The 23,925-nt window shown below is 43.5% G+C and overlaps 1 protein-coding gene across 7 annotated transcripts; it reads left to right on the forward strand.

Annotated features, from left to right (window-relative positions):
* The first annotated feature begins 102 nt into the window (after positions 1-102).
* NUDT5 (nudix hydrolase 5) lies at positions 103-23,386 on the forward strand. 7 transcript variants are annotated; one of them, XM_053895306.1, is made up of 10 exons: positions 246-418; positions 10,131-10,238; positions 11,461-11,528; positions 15,527-15,576; positions 16,548-16,655; positions 18,057-18,152; positions 18,710-18,811; positions 20,525-20,562; positions 20,668-20,721; positions 23,141-23,254. In XM_053895306.1, exons 2-9 carry the CDS (start codon positions 10,176-10,178, stop codon positions 20,680-20,682), a joined length of 540 nt encoding a protein of 179 aa, XP_053751281.1. In that variant the 5' UTR covers positions 246-418; positions 10,131-10,175; the 3' UTR covers positions 20,683-20,721; positions 23,141-23,254. The 7 variants fall into 7 exon arrangements, with proteins under 7 accessions (XP_053751278.1, XP_053751280.1, XP_053751281.1 ...); XM_053895303.1 differs by lacking the exons at positions 246-418; positions 20,525-20,562 and adding an exon at positions 103-218 and having other exon boundaries at positions 23,141-23,386; XM_053895305.1 differs by lacking the exon at positions 20,525-20,562 and having other exon boundaries at positions 245-418; positions 18,057-18,128; positions 23,141-23,386.
* The last annotated feature ends 539 nt before the right edge of the window (positions 23,387-23,925 follow it).

Below are 23,925 nucleotides of genomic sequence, written 5' to 3' on the forward strand. Positions count from 1 at the left end.
GGAAGTACCCGCCGAGCTATTTTGGCTCAAGGACTCTTCCGGTCCATCAAGCCAGGAGGCAGTAGCAGAAAAGGGAGCGGAAGAGAATCGCGGGGCGTCCTTGTAGCAGTCACTCGTACCCGTACACACGCACAAACGCACGCGAGGCGTTCGCGTCCCGGGAAAGGAATTCCGGAAGTGTTGAGAAGCGGCATCTAAGAAGTGCCCCGCCCCGGAAGGTAACTTTCTCAGGCGAGGTTACGGGCGGGGATTCTACGGGTACCGGGAGGGGCCGAGTGCACATCCTCATCACCGCGAGGTGAGGCTTTGCCTCCAGCAGTAGCACCGGTGTCTTCTGAGACTGCTGCCTCGGCTTCGTGCTTTCTTCTTTCGTCCCCCTCCCCAAAGGAGTACCCTCCCCTTCACCCCACACCTTGGAGTAGGTAACTGGGCGCGGGCCAATCATGTACAATCCCCTCTTTGGGGAAGAGGGAGGGAGCACATCTGGTGCGTGCGGGCAGCCCCACGCGCGTGTCCCAGTCTGCGGACTGGGTGCGCGACCCGGGAAGCGAGGGGGCGGCAGCTGCGAAGGCGCGGAAAGGAGGGCCAGTTTAGAGAAAACCAGGGACTGGGGTAGAAGAGCCTGGACTATTCGGAGAAGAGAAAGCAGGAAACCACTGCAATTAACTTCATTTGAGTGCAGTGTTTAAAGCATCTGCAAAGAGGATGATAGCACCTCTTCGTTCGTGGAGGGGAACTAGGAGAGAGAGGGAGAGAATCCTGGCCGTACGCTCCTGGGGGTTCGACTTTGAAGGTAGAGGAGGAGAGAGAAATTTGGGAACACCGACGAAAGGGGAGAGGAGTCTCTTTTGAGCGTGAAATTCATTTATTCCAGCCCTGCCAAAGTAACAGCCTGGAAAAATACAGCCAGATTGTATCAGTAGCCGGGCCATGCTGGAATCATAAGACTGGAAGAATTCTAGTCTAGTGAAATTTGCAGTATCATTCTTTTTCCTTCTCTTGCCTCCACCACTCCGTTATTTTCCTTATCTCTTCCGTAATGACGTTATCAGATGGCTACGAGACAACAGCATATTTTAAAAGTAAACTTTTGTTTGTGTCTTCAAAAGAATCAGATTCTAGTTGCTGAGAAATGCCTTTTAGAACCTAGCTTTCTTACAACTACATGCCCTGGACTTGCCCCAGTCACGTCTGTCTAAGGGCGTGTATTTTAGGTATCTTTTTAAAATTGCACGCTCTCCGGTGATCTCCAGGTTGTGAGTTCAGGCCCCATGTTGGGTGTAGAAATTACTTAAATCTTTTGTTTGTTTGTTTGTTTGTTTGTTTGTTTGTTTTTAATTGCACATTCCGGGCTAAGCAGTTTTAGGTTAGAAAGCAGGAAGCCCACCGACTACGGGCCTCTGTAGAAAAGTATTCATTAGGATAATTACAGGATCCTCTGCCTGTTTGGAGTGAAAAGCTCTTCCCCCAAAGAGTTCAATGGTTTGTTTTTCTCAAAAATGCTACTGGCTAAGTGGTTTAGTTGGGAGCATCACTTTTAAAGATACATTTTTCCAAGCAGAGGTAAATTACAATGTTGCAGTATATTCTGGGGGAGGGGAGGGCAGTAGTTTTTCATAAGTGTTTGGAGAGCCAAGATTATGCAGTTCTTTCTGTTTTGAGGGGCAATGAAGCAATATTCCATATATTTCTGGGAGAATAGTGCCAGACTGCCAGATTTAGGAGAGACCTGATGTGGGGGAGGGGGGGTTGGAGCAGTCCCTCTAAATGTTTGTTTTGTTTTGATTTGACTTGGAAATCAACAGGTTACTGCTGAAGGAAATATTAGCAGTGCGGGGGTGAATTGGGATAAGGTATTTTCTGTTGAAGATAATCAACAGGTGTATAGGAGGAAGTAGAAACTGGGAACACGGTCACTTCAGGAGGAGTAATATGTTAGCAGCCCAGGAAACCTGAGTGTCGAGGTTGAGGCAGCTGCAAAGCATTAATACAGAGCTGCAGTTATTTGTGCCGAAGCAGCCAAATTTGTAAACTTAAATATAAACACTGCAGGGAAGGAATTTGTTACAGATGTCTTCTATTCAGGCTCTATACTTGAGAAGCAGTGTTCAGTGACTTTTTAGGATTACAGTTAATTTTAAGTAACTAGTTACACATTTAACCAGCCTCAAATAAATCAACATTACAACCAGATGTGCCAGTATTCTGAATGGTACAGCTAAATTCCCTTCCATTATTTTTTAGCCACCATATTTGTCTTTTCTTAGCCGTGAAGTGTTTATACTCATGTTGCTTCAATAAAACCTTTACAACAATGGAAATAGTTGCTTTTTCTCATGCATGCCTGAAAATATCAACAGTTAAGTGATTGTGGAAGGGGGGGTTATTGCGCAATTCCAAATTAAATAATGGAAAAACATTTCCTTCCTTGAATCCCCCTTCTAAATTAATATTTCCATCTACCTGCTGGTTTTACCCACTTGGATATCTTGCCACCATCTCAAACTTGGTGGGCCCATGTTTGAATGCTGTACTGCCCCTTTCTCCTGATGTCCCGATGTCCTTTAAGAACATCTTCTTGCAAGTAGCTTTGGAAACCCTGTCCCTAAACACTGGTTTAGGACAAGTAATAAGGTGTCATGTGCAAGTTTCCTTGCCACTGCTGCCACCCTAGACCAAACCTACATTCTCTCTTGCCTGGGCTGTGACTCGTGGTTCTTTGCTGGTCTCATTACTGTAGGGCTGTAACCAATTAACCTTCCCAAGGGTAATTAGTTCCCAGCCGGAACTAAATGTAATGATTATAAATCACCAAGTAGCATAATTTCAGTAGAATGTTAGTTACCTCTTTGCCCACCCAACCCCCACATCTGCCAGAAAAGAAAAGAAACTCGATGACTTTCCATAATTAACAAATTCACTGCAGGAAGTCTTCATTATCAAGATAATCGTTGTCAGCAAAGAAAAATTCATATGAAGTGGATCCTTTTGATGTGAATACCGAAATTTTACCATAAGTGGTACCAAAGAAGGACCCCTCAAAATATTATCTTAAAAAAAAACTGAATTTTTAAAAGTTTTATGACTATAACCAAGACTTAACTGTAGCGATACTAATTGATTATTGTTCATTGTAAATCAAGTGTTTTTTCTGTGTAATTATTCTGAAAGAATGTAGAATGGCATCTTGGTCAGACCTAAGCATTTGATGTTTGACTTTACAAGGTCATAAAGTTATTTTTGCAAAAAAAAAAAAAAAAAAAAAAAAAATTTTTTTTTTTTTTTGCAAAAATTAACCCTTTCCCACTTAATTTCTTTCAAAATGCCTTATTGTAAATGTCTCGATCTATTCATCAAACTGTTCCGACTGCCTGACTTTGGTTCATCAGCTTTGCTCACGATTTGAGTTTCCACACCTTTTATTTGGTTGAGTATAAATGGTGTTTCCAATATTTAGTTTTTACCTGGGAGAGAGGAGCCAGCGTGTTTTTTCTTGTGATTTTTGCTTCACTTTGCAACCTCAGCAAACTGCAAGGATTCCGATATGGTAATAACTGAATAATGACAACCCTGAGTGCGAACTTCCCTCCCTCTTAACCTGAGTCCAGCTCTTGTTACTGAGACTGAAATACCTGAGGTTGTGAAAAAGTAACCCTTTCCCTTCTTCCCTGGAGCAGAGAATTTAAGTGCTGTCCTCAAGAGGAGTTTACATAGCAACAAGAGTTTGTGGCATGCCAGTTAGGGTTGCCCGCAAATTTGGGGGAGGGTCAGGCATCCAGCCAAATCTGCGTAAGCCCTTGGAAATGAGTTTGCAAGTATTAACATCATCCATTATATGTGTGGGCTTGGCTTCAGGTGTTTTTTGTTTGTTTGTTTTGGAAGGGGTTGGGAGGGAAAGGTTGAGAACAACAGAGTTGGCCCAACTCTACTGTACTTTCTCAACCCTTCCCCCAGTTAGTGTTTTTGTTTTTCATCTGGTTCCTTCTACTTCAAATGCTCTCCCTGCCTTCTTGGTATCTAAATCATATCTTAATGACCTCTTAGTAGCAGCCTTTTCAAAGTCTACGATTTTCCCTGCCTCCCAAGTGGATGTGATTTGTCACGCACTTAAAACACCCTGATATCGCATTATCTCTAGGATAGTCGTAGAGAACCAGGCATACCCTCTGGTTCTTTTCGAGTTGAACTATAAAGTCCCCAAAGGCAGGAATATGGATCAGTTTACACTTAGTATATACCTACCCAAATGTTTGAACTGCCCATGCTCATAAAGCCAGCTAGCTTCCTGCCTATCACTGTATGGCCCTCCTAACAATCCTTTGATGTTTTCCCTCACTAGAGTTTTTTGTGCCCTGGAAAAATCATACAGCAAACACATCATAGACCTTCAGTGTTTCAGACCAAACTAAGCGAAAATGCGTTATGTGAATTAAAACAACTCAACAGTATGTATACGGATATTATTTTAAGTCTAATGTGCATATTAGTAAAATGTAGGTGACTTGAAATGCTAGCTAATGAAGTGGAGAAAATTTACACTTTACTTTTAACTCTCAAAATAGCATTGAATCAGCTCAGGAAAGCTCTGTCACAGTAAGGGGAGGGGGGCGCAGGCTGCGGAGCCTCATTTGTTTCTGCGCTGCCTAAGCCTACGTGTAATGACTGCCTGTAATGACTGTCCCCAAATGGCACCATTTAGCTTCTGTTTTTGAAATGCTGCTAAAAATAATATTCTTTTTCTGTTTCAGTAGCATTTTTGAGATGCTTTTATAATCCTGAACATTTTGGGAATCACAGGGTGAATAATATACTTTGGAAATCACCCTTTAACCTCATTTTTTTTTTTTCCAGTTATTTACACTGTCAGCAGATTGCTACGAAATACTGTTGCCCCTTGGGGCTGATTGCATTCCAAGTAATTACCCTAGAGAGTCCCAGCCCTGTTTGCCACTTTTTTTCTTTCATGTAATTTATGTTTGTAGCTTGTTTTTTGTTTTTCTAGCTCTCTAACATTTCTAGCTTCAGTATTTTTTAATATGATCTGTTGAAACAACTGTTTAGAGCTTAACATTTGCTGACCAAAAATCCAGCTTTTGATTACAGAGACTGTTTTGTAAGGGAGTTTAACCTGGTTAAATGAAGAGTAGTAGATGAGGAGCAGTCCTTCAGAAAAGTACTTTTTCACCTTTGGGCCATCAACAATCCCTTTGACAATCTAAGGGAATCTATAAAGATACAAAGATAAGGAGACCTAGCAGATAATTTAAAGGAGCTGGTGGCCCCTTTGCCCCTAAAGATACTCACCTGGGGCTGGGGACTTTCTCCATTTTGTCTAGATTTACTGGCAATCCAGATTAAGAACCCTTTTCATAGAAAAAGTGACAGATTATTTAGCTCTTCCTTTATGAACTTCTGGTGGTGCTTATACTTGTGAGGTCTGCAGTTCGCTGTTTTTAAGTTTGGGTAAGCACAGAAAAGTTATTCGGGGTCAAAATACCATTTTTCAAAAGGAGGTAGAGGGGTGCCTGGGTGGCTCAGTAAATTGAGCGTTAGAGTTCGGCTCAGGCCATGATCTAACGGTTCATGGGTTCCAAGCCCCACATTGGGGTCTGTGCTGACAGCTCAGAGCCTGGAGCCTGCTTCAGATTCTGTCTGCCTCTCTCTGTCCCCTCCCCCACTTGCGTTCGGTCTCTGTCTCTCAAAGGCAAATAAATGTTAAAAAAAAAATGTTTTTTTCAAGAGGAGGTAGAAAATTAATCCAAGTATTTTGCATCATTCTAGACAGATTACATTGTGCAATAAATGGGGTCGCTTAGTTGCCTAAAGGTTATTTTCTTTTAAGTGTTAGAATTAAAAGCAGAGGAAATAATTCCTTCTCTGATGTATTTGTTACTAATGAAAGGAAATGGAAATCTGGAAGATAAAAATCTAGGTAGATGAAGTTCTTTTATTTGGGTGTAGAGACCACAAATAGTGACGAGCAGCCAACCTTTGATTTAGCTAATGGTGAGTTTTCATGCTGTTTTGATTGCCTCTAACAATGTAGGTTATTTGTCATGTATAAACCAAGGCTAGTTGAAAGTTTACCAGGAATCACTGCCTGTTTTCTTATGCTATATGCCTGTAGCTAAATGACTGCCTCTACACGTCCACATAGCTTACTGTTTTATTACTTTCAAGCCTCCATTCAATGTCACAAAATTAAAGGGAGCTTTCTTGATCACTCCACTCCCCCCCCGCCCCCCCATCTTCTCCACTCTTCTTCTTGGCCTTTTTCGTAAACTTAGCGGCTCTGACATAAATTATGTATGTTGTTCCTCAGTTTCCTCCCTTCCCCCCCCCCACCAGAAAGCGAGCCCCTGGAGGACAGGACCTTTGTCTGTCTTGTGCACTGCTGTGTCCTCGCAGCACGAGACAGCCTCACTTCCAGTGGGTCTGCTGCGGGGTGCTTTCGCCGAGTTACCTAAGACACACACTTGATGTTGGTTTGTGTGTGTGCTTTTTTACAAACATTAATACAGTTTGTGCGTATCTCTTCAAGGTTTAAATGAGTGTGAAAATGTGTTAACATTTCTTTCTCTCATCTTTATTAAGTGGTTTTTATTTTTTTAGCATAAAGTCATTTTTTCTTACCTAGGGCCTCAAGTTTTGCTTCTTTGCCAAAGTCCTTATTGGAAACTGAAATCGTAGGCTTGCCCACGTAATAATCCACAGGAACCGTATTGATCACAGCTTAATAATACAACAGAAATACATTTAATTTTACAACAGAAATACGTGTTGAGTATCAGGCAAAATATACACCCAGAGAACGGTAGAATGGTTGCTTGGGTTCAGTCACGCAGGGCTCCTTGAACTAGACTCCCAGGCTTTGTCAACCTTTAGATTTAAGGTGGCTTTCAACAACCCAACTCTTTGTCTCTTGGGGGTTTTAAGACTGCAGAGGTGATTGTTGTTAATTGAAATGCAATTCACATACCATAAAATGCACTTTCTTAAATTGTAAAATCCCCTGGTTTTTAGTGTATTTGCAAGATGGTGCCACCATCACCACTATTTAATTCTAGAATGTTTCCCATCAAAAAGAAACCCCATACCCATAAGCAGTCACTCCCTACTCTCTCCTTCCCCCTAGTCTCTTGGCAACCACTACTCTGCTTTCTGTATCTCTGGATTTGCTACTCTGGGTATTTCATATGAATGGGATCCTACAATATTTGGCCGCCTGTGTGTGACTTCTCTCACTTGACATAATGTTTTCAAGGTTCATCCATGTTGTAGCATGTATCAGTACTTCATTGCCTTTTTTTTTTTTTTAAGTTTATTTATTTTGAGGGAGACAGAGCACACGCATGTGGGAGAGGGGCAGAGAGAGAGAATCCCAAGGAGGCTTGGCAGTGGGGGCTGGGATTCACAAACTGTGAGATCATGACCTGAACTGAAGCCAGATGCCTAACCAACTGAGCCACCCAGGGGCCCCTGTACGGATGAATATTATTCCATTGAATGGAATACCACATTTCATTTATCCATTCATCAAATGATGGACATCTGGGTTGTTTCCACTCTGGACCTATTACAAATAATACTGCTCTGAACGTTTGTGTACAACACGTTTCACTTCTCTTGGGTGTATATATACTAGGAGTGAAATTACTGGGTCATATGGGACCTCTGTGGCTAACCTTTGGAAGATTGTTTTCCGAAGCGACTGCACCATTTTGTATGCCTTCTGGCAGCGTATGCCAGTTTCTCCACATCCTCACCGACACTTGTTATTATCAGTCTTTTATTATAATCATCATCATAGGGGTGAACTGTGGTATCTCAGTGTGGTTTTGATTTGCCTCTTTCTGATGGCTAACAACACTGAACATATTTTCATGTGCTTATTGGCCATTGTGTATCTTCTTTGGAAAAATGTCTATCCAAGTCCTTTGCCTATTTTTAATTATGTTATTTGTCTTTTTAATTACTGGGTTTTAAGGATTTTTTTTTTTTTTTTGCATATTTCGGATAGAGTTCTATCAGATTTATAAAATTTTTCCCCCATTTTGTAAGTAGTTTTTCACCATCTTGATGGTATCCTTTGAAGCACACAAGTTTTTAATTTCGATGAGGTCCGGTTCATCTGCATTTTCTTGGAATGCCTGTATTTATGTGTCACATCTAAGAGATTATTGCCTAAGATCATGAAGATATACACTTTTTGTTTCCTAAGAGTCTTGTAGTTGTAGCTCTTACGTTAGATCTTTGATCTCTTTTGAGTTAATTTTTATATATGGTGTTAGGTAGAGGTTCATTGTTGTCCTTATGAATGTACGTATCTAGGCCCAGAACAATCTCTTGAAAAGTCTGTTTTTTATCCCCCTTGAATACATGGCACTTTTGTTGAAAATCAGTTAAGCAGGGCATCTACGTGGCTCAGTCAGTTGAGCACCCAACTCTTGATTTTGGCTCAGGTCATGATCCTAGGGTCATGGGATTGAGCCCCACATCAGGTTCTGTAGTGATCATGGAGCCTGCTAAAGATTCTCTCCCTCTGCCCCCTACTCTGCTCGCTCTCTCTCTCTCAAAAAAAAAAAAAAAAAAAAAAAAAAAAAAGACCATAAATCTGTGGGTTTAATTCTGGAGTCTCTTTTCCAGTAGTTTTTATGTCTATCCTTATGCCAGTATCCACACCATCTTGGTTACCATGGAGCCTGTTTCAGATTCTCTCTGTCTCCCTCTGCCCCTTTCCCCTGCTCGTGCTCTTTCTCTGTCTCTAAAATAAAAACAATAAATTGTTTTAAAATGACAAGAAAACAGAAAATAGGAATGAAAAAGACAAGACAGAAGATCAGTTCAGGAAGTGCAACAGTTCCTGAAAGAAAGAATAGAGAAAATGAGGAGATTATCTGTGAAATAATTCAAGAAAAGTTCCCCATAAGCACAGTACGGTTTCCAGACTGAAAGGACCCACTTGACAAAATAAGGGAAGGGGATCAAAAGGTACAAACTTCAGTTATAAAAAAGACACGGGGACATAATGTACAGCATAGGGAATATAGTTAATATTGTAACAACTTTGGTGACAGATGGTGGTAGATTTAGCATGGGAATGACTTCATAATATATGTAAACATTGAACCACTATGTTGTATACCTGAAACTAATATAATATCGTATGTCCACCACATTCAATAAAAAAAGAAGGACCCATTTGAGTACCCAATGCAATAACGTCTGCGTGAAGGCATGTATAACCACAGATCTCCTGAGAAAGAAAACAGGCCACACAGAAAAAGAATCAGGAATCAGAATGGCTTCAGATTTCACAGCAGCAGCACCAGAAGCAAGACAACTGAGCAGTGCCTGCATATTTCTGGTAGAAAGTGACTTTCAGCCCATAATTCTGTATGCAGCCAGGTTATTCAGCCTATTTTGAGGGCAGAAAAAGATTTTGAGACATTCAGGGTACAAACGGGAGAATAAGCCAAGAATAGAGGACGTAGTAATGGATAACAAAAGAGATGGGGCCTTCTCTTTCCACAACAGACATGGTGGTACTTGTCAGCTCATGGACAACCGTGACTCTGATAATGTGTTAAAACTTCAAAGTGAACGGGCCACAATGAGATTGTGTTTAATTCCACTGAACCGCACATTTTGAAATTATCAAAATGGTATATCCATTTACTACCAGTTTAAAAGAAAAAAAGATACACGGGAGGTAGAAAGACCCAGCCCATGCCACTCTTACAGTTGAGCTGTAAAGGGTAGATAAGGGACAGTAGTTAAGGGGTGGGAGTGAGGAATGGTTTACAATTTTTGAACTGTTTACCCTGGAAAGTTTTTAAATTTGGAGTCAGAAAATGCAAGAATGTATATGTAAGTGCCTGATGCCCGCCCAGGAGGAGCTCAGCCCACATGGGCTGAATCTCACGGGGCCGGCTGTTGGTTCTTTTTGGATGTTTCCTGGGGCCTCTGCACTGACCTTCCCTCTAGGGCAGTTCTCCCAAGCTCACGTGAGCAAAGCAGCTTTGATGACAAATAAGTCTTTCACCATGTTAAGTACTTTGACCAGCAGCCTCTGTTCAAATGTTGAATTCGGAAAAATAACTGTAGCCTAAACAAATCTTATCTTACAGCGTGAACTTCTTGCCTGAGCATTGTAAAGACTGACTGGTTTGAACATGGAAAACCAAGAACCAGCGGATCCTTCTCAAAATACCAAACAGTCTATTATTTCAGAGGAGGTATAAATTGTTTTTCACTACCCTGCTCTCTCCCCACACACAGCCAAGTCCAAATGAAATGTGTAGACTGTCGTTTCAAATGATTGTATTTAATTCTTAAAGACGGGTTTTAAACATTGTTCCTGCTCCCTTTTTAGGACTCAGGGACATTTTGCTCTTGTGTGGGAGCAATTGTGTATCTCTTCATTATATGCACTCGTGAAATTGAGACTGTTTTAAAGTGGATTTTGGCTCTTCGTACAAAAAGTCTCAAATTTTAATAAAAGTTTGCCCGGGTAGAAGAATTAGTCCTCTGGGAGTTTCAGGGTTTAGACATTTCATACTTAAGCCTCGCATCTTCGTTAGCTGTTTATGGTCTCAGCATATATGTTTAAGAACAATAAAAACCTAAGTTGTTAGTTGTAGTCTGAATTCCAGAACTAATGTACGTCTTACATGTTATTCAATTTAGCTTTTAATAAGTCTCTTCCTGCAGGAAGCATTGGAATGGATAAATTTTAAGTCCTTCATCTTGGAACTCTGATCTTGACCCCTTCCTGCGGTTGTTTATGTTTTAAAAATCTTTCCATGTTGTCTGTGAATAGATCTGCAGATAATTATTAGGTTGCTGCCGGCCAGAAGTAAAAGATAGGATAGTAAGAAAAAGGCTACTGCTTTCTGTCCGCAGCGAAACTCCCCTCTCAGTTCAGTATAGTGCCGTAGGAACGTTAGTCCTCGTAACCGAAACTCGGTGTCTAGGCAGAATGACCCTGGGCTGCCTGTCTCAGATCGGGTGGGAAACCCACGAGTCACTGGAAATGCAGTCGTTGGACACGGTCTCCTCAGTCAGCCTTCCCATGTCTCGCTGACTAAAACGTCAGCGAGGAGTTTCTACCTACTGAACATACCTGTGTGACGGGCCCCAGGCTCAGAGCATAGAACGCTGGGTCCCAGAAAACCCCTCACTTCTTCGTCCTCCCTCTCTACCTACAACCCCCGGCCGCCAGGATTTTTTCAACTATCATCTCTTTTCATCTCTCAGTATTACTTCCAAAACTCCAAAAAGAAGTAGAACCACCCTTCAGGAAGATAGCTTTCCATACTTTGAACTGAAAACCTGCACTAATTATTGGGAGGGAACCGTGATCCCTGGGGGGGCCACACAGAGAAAATCTGAAAGAAAACACACCTTCTAAATAAAATCCTCGGTTTAAAAGCCTCCCAACTTATTGTCTCCTTTTAGTTAATTTCAGAAGGAAAATGGGTCAAGCTTGAAAAAACAACGTACATGGATCCTACTGGTAAAATAAGGTAAATGATTTTTTTTTCCCTTTTGTAAAATGCTCGGTATTCGGGTTCTCGGGGTCTCCGCTTACTGTTTGACATGAACTCTGATACTTTTCTCATTGTAAACTCGATCTTAAAGGAGAAATCTAATTCAGTATTTTCCCACTCTCAGAATGTTTGGCTCACTTCTCATCTCGGAATACAATCACATTGTAAATTTGTTACATTAACTAATCAGGAATTGATTTCAACACCATTCTCCCTGAGTAGATTAGTATGAACCTGAAATTTCGGTCCAAGCCCTATCGAAGCCAATAAAGCAGCAAAGTAATTAACAATCCAGATTGCCTCCTCCGAATCATACCAGGTTTTAATTTCTAAATTAGGATGAAGGAGAGAACATTGCTGGGTTGAGGTAAAACTTACGTGCTTTACACCTTGCTCATGGAAACGTAAATTGGAAAAAAAGAAAAAAAGCTTTGCAAAACATTTCACAGTATGTACCAATTGCTCGTAAAGATATAACACCCTTCAACCCAAGTAATCCCACTCCTGAGACTGGAGTCGGATTTATGCATGAAAAATGTTCACAAAATTAAAAAAATAAAAAGAAATCGAAAGCACCCTAACCATCTTAAAAATGGGGAAATAATTGTTATAGTGTAGCATGATAAAAGAATATGTACAGTATGAAGGCATACAGTCGATATTATAACAACTCTGTAGGGTGACAGATGCTTACTACATTTACTGTGGTGACTTGTATATAACTTGAGTGACTATGTTGTACACATCAGATACAAAATTGTATGTCAATTCTCAGTTTAAAAATGGGGAAATAATTTTTTAGTGTATTCATTTGGTAAAATCTATGCAGTTATCTACAAAGCAGATTCTGAAGACAATCTAGCAACTTGAGAAAAGTTATTAAGTTGACGATAAAATAGGAAATTGTGTATATGCTTTTTAAATTCTTTCCAAATAATATATAAGAAAAGGCTAGAAGGAAAATTGGCAGAACATTAATGGCATCTGTGTGGTAAACCTGTTTTCTTCTGTTTTCCACATTTTCTGTTTAGAATTTTTTCTTTCGGCCCCTGTCACTCTGCCCTGAAAAGAAATTTTTTGAAAATTATAATTAACTATCAGAAAAAAAAGTGTTAAAATAGATTAAACATTTCCCTAGTGAAATATGAAAAGGAATGAGAATGAGAAAATATAAAAATGTAACTAAATATTAAAGTATCCAGATTACATGATATATTGATTCATTAAAAAAAAAAAAAAAAAAACTCCATTTGCTAAGTGATCAAATGAGAATACAGAGTTTCTTCATGAGGAAATACTTCTGTCATCAGCGTGAAAGTACACGGACTTGCCAGTAATTGAAAGCACTTTAATTATCTCTGCTAAACTAGCAAAAATATTCCTAAGGGCCAGTGTTGGAGAGCTGTGGGAAACTTCAAGCTATCCATAGCACTCTTAAATTAAAACCTCAAAGCGAGAAAGCCAACCATGCTACCGCCCGTCAACACAGTGGATGTTCTGCCTTGGGCAGAACACTTGTTTAAAGAGACCGATGTGCAGAACTAAACAGGAAATAAATAGTGGGGACAGGAATACAATACAGACACGTGGCCAGCCCCGAGCCTGAAGGAACACAGTATGTTCAAATGGACTGATGTTTGTGAAAACGTAGATTGGCACCCAGTTTGTAGCGATACAGTTTGGCTCTCTTTTCCCCGTTAAGCTGTTACGGTTTATAACACAAATACGCCTCTTAACACTAATTAAAGAGTACGTGTTGGTTTGCGCCGGTGGTGCATCTCTTCACGGGACTCCTCTTCCTCCTTCAGCATTTCTTAATCAGGGACGTGCGTCAGAATCACGTGGAGACTCTTTTCGGGATACTCGTGTCCAGGTCTCACTTCCGGGGAGTCTGTTTGAGTAGCTGAGGCATGCACTGAAAAGCCTAGCGGGTACCTGCTTATGTGGCCTGCTCATAGCATGTTCACCTCCTTTCTTGCACGCGTAGGTCTTCCTCGTGAACTCCGGGGAGCTCGTAGGCAAAGCACTGACATCTCCTACCGGAGTGTCAGGCTTTGAAGAGGGAATCCCCGTGCTTTGCCATAGGTCATGACGTATAAACTCATAAAATGTTTTATCTGTTACCTGATGCAAAAGCATGTCGGTAAGGATGAGAGCAGCTAGAAAATCCTCTGTTCTACCATGTTAGTCGTGGATACGGATACGGAGTTGAGTCGAGTAGCGCAAACCTATGCTGGCAGTGTGCCCCTGATGGACATCGGGACAGAGCTGAAGTCATCCTTCGGTGCCCTTCCTGCCTCCTGCGTTTGTTGACCCGGGGAGGAACGCAGAGCAAGCTTTCTCCTATGACAGTTCCTCAGAAAACGGAGTCGCTTAACTAGAATCAGAATTCTAACGCCACAAGAGGCTTTTGAGCTAACATACTCTTAATTCCCTAGTTTTACACCGGAGGGAACGGTCTCACGGGATGTGTGGCTGGGCGCTCAGCTGGTAGGCGGGTGGAGACTGAGATTGTCTGACGCGGTCAGACGCTCATCTTTCAGAGTCCCTTGAAGATGACCGGAGCTCCCATGGGGCATCCCTGTTCTAGGATCCCGTGTCAATGCGTTTATATTTCATGGTTCACGATGTATGGCTCGTTACTGGTTATTTTACACCATCTTAACCGTAACCATGCTGCTCTTTTGTTTCCCTTATTCCTAGAGTATCTGGGATGGCGCCTTCACGGCTCCTCCCAGCACTGCCTTCTAACCCTGAGGGGTGGCACAGAGAGCTGAAAAGGTTTTCATCTCTTGCCATCTGTACTATTTACTTACCAGAGTTGCTTGTTGGTTGGCTTCTTGTTACTAACAGGAATGTCGGACAGTTGTGAGTCGTCACAGCAGCGTTCGGCTTTCACGGGTTCATTTTGACACACTCGCTGCTCGAATTGGGGTATAATATTGAGAGATCTACAGTTTACAGAAAGGTGTTTTTTGGGTTTTTTTAACTAGACTAAATACCGGGATTTCTTTCACAGAAACGTGACACAGTCCAACCCAGCCAGATAAAAAGTGCGAGGCTCCCCCCACGTGGCCCGTCTCATCATTCCTGCTCTTCTGGCGGGAGGCGGATGTTGACGCCTTCCTTACTCCGGTCCCCAGAGCCACTCAGATGTCTTACTTCTCCCAGATCCAAAGCTGATCTGCTTCTCCACTTTCATTTCTTACCACTGCTTCTCTCCAGTTCAAGGGAGAAGAGAGTGAAGGGGACTTGGCCTCATATGTCCTTCCCCTTCAGACAGCATTGTACCAGTAACCGGATTCTCAGGACGCTGTTCCCCAGAAACAAACAGCCCATCGGGAATAAAGCCATAAAAGGGAGCAGAAACCTACCATTCCTCATCTCACTTTCTCCACTCTGGCCCATTTTCCCCTTAGATAAGAGAGATCTCACACGTGCAAACTAGAGCACTCACCTAAATGTAATAATTCCTCAATTAGTAAATGGGACGGCCCTGCTTTCTAAAATTGTTATTTAGGTCACATATAAATAACTGTCTCAGTGGTTCCTATTCCGCAGAGTATCTTTTCCTCTTAGCGAAAAGGCTGGAATTCTCCTAGGAGCTTAATTTGCACAGACTGGTCAATACTTTCATTTACTGCTAACCTGTAGATTTAGGATCAAACTGAAATCTTCCCAGTGAATGATCTGAAAGGCAGCTCAAGCGATGAGTAGGCCTTCTGTTTAGATAGCACTCAGAGGGTCAGGCGTAGGGTGGCACGTTTTCTTCAGAAAAAGTTTCAGAAGCTACAGGAAAGCACGATGGAATTGGCTTTTCCCATATAGATCTGTACTGTCGTGGTCTCCTTGGCCATTATCGTTATTACACTCGCATGCTTCGCATTTGTAAAGTTCTGGTTGTGGACTGAAAACCCAAGGGCATTCTCCTCTGTGACGTTAGTGATTTTGTTTTTGCTTCTCTGCCTGAACAGAACGTGGGAAACGGTGAAACGTACGACCAGGAAGGGGCAGTCGGCCGATGGTAGGAGTGCAAACCCCTTACGACTCTTCATGGAGGAAGTCACCGTGCTTTACTGCAAGAGGCGGGGTTCTTTTTACTCTAACCCAGACCTCAGAGCAGCTCTCTTCGATTATGGTCTTTTATGTTTAAGTCTGGTCTTCCTTTTTGCAGTGCTTTGTGGCTAAATCAGGCTTTCTCTGTAAATAACTTCTGGCTTCAGTCCCAGTGTTTTTGAGGGAAAGGTATACTAATATTTATAGCCAAACAGAAGTCAGTATAATTTGAAGCCACATACTGCATCTAGATAGGACTTCTAGAAATCCTGTGTTCTGTTCAAAGGACCTAGGTGAGAGCCTTTAGTTTGGAAAAATATTTGGCACTACTTTATGACGGACCAGTTGCTTTATAAATTGAGAAGGATGCGGAATTAGGAGAAGAGACTACCCATTCAGTTCACATTCCCTTCTAGGCATAAATGCACTGACTGCAAAGATCCTGAGAATCACCTGTGCTCTGGGGGAAGTGGGCAATAGGTCTTTGTTTTTCCCTTTCATTCCTCCCTTTCATCTTGTTCTCTTTTTAGTGGAAGTAAACCGAGTAGCTGCCACAGCTGCTGTTTCGGTCTGCCGGGAGAGTTGGGTGGAGGGAGGTAGCCAAGAACTCCTTGTGGGCAGTTTGTGTTTTCCAGAACGCACTGGGGTTTTGTCCGTGTTCTGCTGTAAGTAAAATACCTCTCTCTTGGGAGAAAAGGTCCTTTATCCTAAAACAATAGACTCTAACTTAGCATCTACTACAAACACTGGGACTGACTCCATTTACTGCTGAAAGGAAATACAAGCACACGTAGATCAGTGAACACGGCCTGGCTGCTGCAGGTTGAGAAATAGGTCTCGGCAGAGGTTAGCGTAGGCAGGAATGTGGTCCTTGACCCTGTGCCAGGTACTCCCTGACCTTTCATGAGGGACCTCCTTGGTTTTATCTCCTGGTCGCAGGGGTGGCGGTCATCCCAGTGCTGCAGCGGACACTTCATTACGAGTGCATCGTTCTGGTGAAGCAGTTCCGACCGCCCATGGGAGGCTACTGCCTAGAGTTCCCTGCAGGTGAGTCCCTCACCGCGGGCCCGAGCACCCAGAACAGCCAGAAGGGCAGTGCTTGGACATTTAGCACTTTTTCACGTGTCTCGGCGGTTTTAAGTTTAAAAAAAAAAAGCATCCCTCCGATGCACTCTTTGGTGCACTGACCCCCCAAAGCGAGGCGAGGGTCTGACCTTCCCAAGCCACCCGTCCTCTCAGCAGCATTCTCTCTGGCTTCTCTGAGTAACTGTTCTTCCCTAATTTGTCAGGTGAGTTCATTTTCTATCACTAGCAGTCTGCTTCTGATAAGAAACAGTAGTAACAAGGCCAGACTCTTAACTCCAAAACCCGTGACTGGAAAAGACCGCTTGATCTTCCTGTATATACACAGGCCAGGGAAACTGCCTTAATTTCCACTAGAATATTCTCTTGAGTTGCGCAGAAAGAGCTATCCAGAGTTTGAAGTACTGTGTCGTCATAGGACCTAATTGGGCTGCTCCCATCTGAAGAGATTAGATCTCATTTACTTATCGTTAGTGGGCTGTGTCTTGTACTTTGAAATTCTAGCCCACGATAACACGTAGCAGCTCCATTTTTTTTCTCATGTACCCGCCATTTCACTGAAGAAATTAAGAACTTGAAAAGTAAGTAAATAGCTTGCATTTCACTTTTTTCTTCGCATCATCTCCTTTCGGGTGAAATAATCCGAGTTCTTCCGTCCTCCCCACTTGGCCTCCCTGGTTACTGCTGGCTCTGAGCACGGCCCCTGCCCCCAGTCCGCCAGCCTTCCGTCCTCCTCACAGGTGATCCTCATCCGGGCATTTCTCTGTGGCCTCAGTATTGCTCTGCGAGGGAGGAAAGCAAGATAGGTGACAGGGTCACATGAGGAAAACGGAAAAGAATGACAGGCTTCCTGGGCCATGCCACAGAGCCGGGTCCGTGAGCCGGGTCAGGGGGCCGACAGCAGCACCAAGCCAGCTCTCCTCACGGGTCCGCGCTGTCTGTGCTGCAGAGATGCCCACGGGAACAGTCGAGGTCTGAATAAGAGGAACAGCTGTCGGAACCTACTTACTCTGCCTGGGGTTTTATTCTTTTGCTTTTTTTTCTTCTTTTCTAAAGAGAAAGAGGGTGAGCACGTGAGCAAGGGAAGGACAGAGGGAGAGGGAGAGAGAGAATCCCAAGCAGGCTCCATGCCCAGTGCTGAGCATGACGTGGGGCCCGATCTCATGACCTGAGCTGAAATCAAAGGTCGGACGTGCAACCGACGGAGCCACCCAGGCGTCCCTGCCTTTTCTCTCAGAAAAGCTCCAAGCCTCAGTGTCACCCGTGCAACCGCTTCCCACAGTCCTCTGATTCCTCGCGTAGCTCCCAGCGGTACGTCAGGAGAGGGTTTCCCTGTCGCACCTCACAAAGGATTTGGACTTCCAGGTCTCATCGATGATAACGAAAGCCCGGAAGCAGCAGCTCTTCGGGAACTTGAGGAAGAAACTGGCTACAAAGGTGATGTGGCAGAGTGCTCTCCAGGTTTGTACTGCTCTCCGGGCGTGCGCTTGGGGACAGACCCTTGAAAATTAGCCAGCCGTTACACTGTGCGTGGTGTAAAGGATCTTGCGTTGAGGCTCATCCACGGAGGAGAAATCCTAACTAGGTTCGGTCACTGTCTACAGGCGAGTCTCTCTCCGCGCGAGGGCAGGTTTGAACAAGGAGGCCCTGAAGCTGGAGAAGAGATGGGAGATTCGCTTACCTTCCAGAGTTTCTCAGATCCTGAGCTTTATTACCTCATCCACGTGCCAGGCTCCTCGCTAGATTTTTTTTCTCAATGTGGTGAAAGGACCTGACAACATGTCAGCACCGTCTCACCCCCAGACTTAGCGCGCTTAACTCAGGAACTCTGGAGGGAAACACGTATGCTGTGCTGTCCCACAGCGTATACTGAGCGCATCGGGCCGAGTGTAGTTTTCCCGCACGGGCTCCGTGGGCACTGTGAATCATGAGCCCGGTTTCCTTCCGAAGGCATTTAAGTAACGAAACGTGTCGTGTCGGACCGGTGTCTGAACTTGAGCGTTTGCTTCTCTCCACAGCTGTATGTATGGATCCGGGCTTGACAAACTGTACCACACACATCGTGACGGTAACGATCAACGGAGATGATGCTGAAAACGTGAGGCCTAAGCCAAAGCCAGGTGAGTGTGCATGGGCCACGGTTAAGGTGGTTCTGTCGCACTGATGATTGGTTAACTTGCTACTGCCTTGGTTTTTGATCTGTGAGAAGAGGAACAGGTTTCTAGATACTTCATCAGTACTCTGGGCTGTTTTGCTCATCGTGGGTCCTGTAGCATTTTTAACACTTAACTGATTTTTAGGTGTTCTTTACAAATGTTAAATTCTCACATTTCCCTATCTTCTGTATGGAGCTTATTCCCACTTAGGATTATGAGCCCAAGGTCTGAAGAGGAAACAGTGAACACCTTCAGAATCACAGATGTGTGTCTTTGTGTGTATTATAAGAGTGGCAGAAGTACTTATCACTGAGTTCCGTACTTAGAGAAACGTTTAAGAACTTCCTTGCTCTGTTAGATTTCTTAGCAAGTTTGGGCTCCAGCTTTGATGCTTCTGTCAGTTCCCTGTCGTCTTCCACCCCGTTAAAGGGGGTGTCAGGTGGCACAGCCATATTCTTCCGTTTCTCATCACCTCGGTGGCTCCTGAATGTGTCGGGGCCCATCACAGCTGATTTTAAATGTTCGATGTGCAAACTCGCAAGTACGCACCTAACGTGCCGTGAAGCAGCCTGCCAGTCCTCGGAGGTGAACAGAACCACCGTATCGAGTCCCCTCGGAGGTTTATACCCCAAAGCACAAAGCAGGGGCTCATGTAGGGACTTGCACACCAGTGTCAGCAGCACAGTCCCCAAAAGGTGGACGCCACCCAAGTGTCCACCAGCAGATGAGTGGGCCCACAAAACGTGGTGTAGATGCCCCGTGGAATACCATCCAGCCGCTAGAGAAACACGCTGGTGCCTGCTGTGGTAGGGTGACTTTTGATAATGTCGCGCCGAGCGCTTCGGGAAGCCAGACAAAAAAGCGTAAACGGGGGCCCCTGGCTGGCTCGGTCACATCTGGGGGGTGTGAGTTCAGGCCCCACATTTGAGTGTAGAGTTTACTTAAGAAAAAAAATTTTTCAAGTGTAAATATTGTGGTTCCACTCCTATGAGGTGACCTAAAATATTCACAGAAACAGAAAGTAAACTAATAGGCACCGAGTTTCTGTTCGGGATGCTGAAAGGTTCTAGAGAAGGATAGTGCTGATAACTGCACAACACTGTGAATGTATTTAATGCCTGTAAATTGTATTTTCAAAAACGGTTAATGGGCACCTGGGTGGCTCAGTCGATTGAACGTCTAACTTCAGCTCAGGTCATGATCTCATGGTTCACGGGTTCAAGCCCCGCGTCGGGCTGTGTGCTGACAGCTCGGAGCCTGGAGCCTGCTTCGGATTCTGTGTCTCCCTCTCTCTCCGCCCCTCCCCTGCTCTCTCTCGCTCCCTCTCAAAACTAAACACTAAAAAAATGGTTAAAATGGTAAATTTTATATACTTTAACAACTTAAAAATACCTGTGTGTATTATCATAGAGTATGCTTTCAGTTTGGCTATTAAACATTTGATTTGGAGAACAAATTCTGTACTGTTGGAATGTTTTTTACATAGATTCTAATAGAATCTATAGAATCTGATTCTCCATAGATCACACACAGAACCTAACGTACATAGATTGGATTAGTAGAGACCCAGGTCTCTGTTGAAGTCTCAGACCCTTTTCGGTATGTCTTGCACTAACCTCTTCCAGTGTTTGACCAGAGCAGGCCTTGCTGCAACGTCCTCCTTCTGTTTCTTTTCAGGAGATGGAGGTACGTCACCCAACTCAGCAGTGGCTGACGTGTGTATGGCTTAGCGCAGTGGAAATGGCTACAGGCATGTTGTGGCGTTCTGGTAGGCTCTCTTATTCTGGAGCTTTGTTTTCACTTGCACTTTCTTTGTTTAGAATTTGTTGAAGTAATTTCCTTACCAAAGAATGACCTGCTGAAGAGACTTGATGGTAAGCATTCTTAAGACTGCCAGTTTTCTCAATTTTCCCCATCCCCAGTCCCATTCAGTGAGGAACTAAGTATAATTCCATTTCTTTATATTCTTCCTCGTTAAAGCCAAATACCTAGAAATGTTGGAGAACTGCAGTTAACCAACAATGATTTTCTTTTCTGGGTGGCACTGAGTTTGAAAATAGGAGCAAAACATTCTCTGTCGGGTTGAAGGCTTCCAATGGGATTTTTTTCCTATAGAATAGCCAAAACTATATTCCTGCAGATTAGCCAAAACTTCTGTACCTCATGTCGCTAATCCATGGCACTGAAGAGGCCTAAGTAGGTATCTCTTAGCTGATCCTCAAAAATGCTAGCATGTTGGATGGTACTTCGTGCAGGGTAGAAGTTAAAGGAGAATTTAACAATATTCTTTCTACAAAGACTGAGGTATCTGCTATATACAAAGAGCAACACGCTGATATAATGAACCAAACTAACAGCGTCACCCCTAGTAAATTACTGGTCATGAAATTACATTGTGTACTTTCTGGCCAGCCCATCTCCTAGGGATTTTGTAAAAAATTGAGTAAGCCTACGTGGGCAGATTAGGATATGCTGTACTGGAGCGTGACAGAGACCCTTCAGAGGGAGCTCCTCCATGCCGGCTGCTAAGTCCCCGATCACTCCTTTGTAAAGGAACAGACAGTCGTCATGACTTGAATGTTTTAAAGTTTTTACTTCAAAAATTAACTTGAAGCACAATTTGACTTGAGGCTTTGAGGGCTGTCTCTTCCTCCCCTTCCGTAAGTACCAGTGGCTTACAATTTTATTTCTAATGACTCTCTTGTTTTAAAAGTAAGTATGAGGGGCGCCTGGGTGGCTCAGTTGGCTAAACGTCTGACTTCAGCTCAGGTCATGATCTCACTGTCTGTGGGTTCGAGCCCCACATCGGGCTCTGTGCTGACAGCTCAGAGCCTAGAGCTACTTCGGATTCTCTCTCTCTCTCTCTCTCTCTCTCTCTCTCTCTCTGCCTGTCCCCCACTCGTGCTCTGGCTCTGTCAAAAATAAATACAAATTCATAAATTAATTAAAAGTAAATATGAGCTTCCAAGAACTACTGTGATTCAGATTCCTAGAAAGCTTCCCTTCCTGCTTTGCCTTTTTAAAAACTAGACCTAAGGCAACAAGTACCTCAAGATCTCAGTCCGAATGAGAAGTGCTCATACTGGAGAAAGCCTTAGTTGCCTCAGAGAGCTGTGGCTGCCAGTAAGGGGCAACACATCTTTGAGTCTGTCGGGTCTGACTGGGTCTGAGGTTCCACCGTGTATGGGTTACGACCTTGAACACGTGCCACAGCCTCTCCCGGCTTTTCTCCCGAAACAGGAACGAGAGGTCGCCCCTGTCTCTGGGGAGGCGTGAGTACAATTAAACAAGACAGTGGGCACAAAAGGACTTAAATGTTAGATGCTATATGTCTTTACTGCATTTTTATATTAGAGAAGTATTCTTTTAAAGAACGTCCTTCTCCCTTCCATCTAACTTAACCTCCCTGGATCTAGGCTTGGAAGAGGGGGCAGTCATAGTGCGAGAGAGGGAGGAAGGAAGGTAGACGGGGACAGATCTACAGGAGGAGGAAGGGGGGAAGAACCAGTTTTCCTAGCTTTATTAGAGTGGAAATATAGTAATCAAACCACTTATTCCACAAGTCACATTTGAGAGATTGGGAGGAAAGTATCCAGAGTTCAGTTGGTTACACAGAATAGCTTTCAGCACTTCCCCAGCCCCCGCCCTGCACAGAGGAGTAGGACGCCAGCCTCCCTTCCGGGATCAACGTGTCTCTGAGCTTGCGCCTGAACTAGTGGCTAGGAGAACAAGTGACAGATTCCAGGTGCGATAACCTCCACCTGAACGAAACAGAAGTTCCCCTCAAAGCCCATGGTACGACGTACGCTCCCGCGGCCTTGTTCTGGAATTCTCTAGAATTCCAGTCCTGTCGTGCAGGCGGCTGAACTTGTAGGCGGAAAATCAGTGCTGTCTGGCAGCGGAGAGGACGCACGAATCCCGAGATAAGGCACTGAAGGGTCACCACGGCAGCGCCCTAGAGCGCACTCTAAAAGAAGTAGTGATTGCATCTGTAGACTTACAGCTTTGCTGTTTTAATGCATCAAGTCCTCACCTCTGATATGTGTGATCTTCTGCCTTTATTCTTTCTTCCTGTTCTGGTCTTTTGCTGGAAATGTAACCCTGCTTATATATCCTTTTCTCTTCTGACTAGAGCAAGGTCCTTGAAGGCAGAAGGGGTCCTGTTCACCGCTGTATGTCTATCTAGCATTGTAACCGGCACGTAGTAGGAGCTCAGGCTGTATTGATTGATTGATAAGGGGTATTCTCCTTTATTCTCTTCATTATCTAACTTGTATTCTTTGCTTCCTGTAGCTCTGGTAGCTGAAGAACATGTGACAGTGGACGCCAGGGTCTATTCCTATGCTCTGGCACTGAAACATGCAAACACGAAGCCGTTTGAAGTGCCTTTCCTGAAGTTTTAAGGCCAAAGGACAGTAGCCATGTTTTTACAAACAAGACCACCCACCAGGCCTCCTTCACTAAGACTTTGTTATTCAGCTTAGCTTAATGTAGATTTGAAATTAGTTTTTTCATTAAATAAAAGCAACACAGAATGCATGTGGTGATATGGAATTGTAATTACAGGGAGGCTGTAGCCTTCATATTTAAATGCTAAACTCCAGCAAATATTAATGAAAAAGAACATAAATGCAGATATGTTTAATCCAGTGTTTTTTAATCCAGTCTAGTCCAGGAGATAAGGGTATTTCTAGAGGAAAAAAGACCTGAATTCCAAACTAGGGTCAACCGCCCCCACCCTCAGCCCCCATATAAACTTCCGTAACGAGGTATGCAAATAACTATTTACCGTATTACTGTTGAAACAAAGATTTTTTATAAACATTTTTTTTTTTAAAGAAAGACCTATGTAGGGACTTTTTTGGTCTCCTAATTGCTGTATGGAATTAATATACATCCCTGCAAAGCAGAGAATATACAATCAACAGAGAGTAACATTCGTGACGAGCAAATGTTTACATTTGGCCAGTCCTGCCTACCTATCGAGGGTAAACCAGCTCGTAGGTAATGAAAAGTGGCTGATTCCATTCATTGTAACAAGGTTAAGAAGCCACTGAAAATACAGGGCCCTTCCATCA

Source organism: Panthera pardus, unplaced genomic scaffold, assembly GCF_024362965.1.
Source record: "Panthera pardus isolate Hobbes unplaced genomic scaffold, ASM2436296v1 HiC_scaffold_6, whole genome shotgun sequence".
In the NCBI taxonomy this organism is placed as follows: domain Eukaryota; kingdom Metazoa; phylum Chordata; class Mammalia; order Carnivora; family Felidae; genus Panthera; species Panthera pardus.

Coding starts and splice junctions, on each gene's coding strand:
- NUDT5 (XM_053895303.1), top strand. CDS start 10,176: ATGGAAAACCAAGAACCAGCGGATCCTTCTCAAAATACCAAACAGTCT. Junction 18,153..18,709: donor TGTGGCAGAGTGCTCTCCAG/GTTTGTACTGCT, acceptor TTCTCTCCACAG/CTGTATGTATGGATCCGGGC. Junction 20,722..23,140: donor CCTGCTGAAGAGACTTGATG/GTAAGCATTCTT, acceptor TGCTTCCTGTAG/CTCTGGTAGCTGAAGAACAT.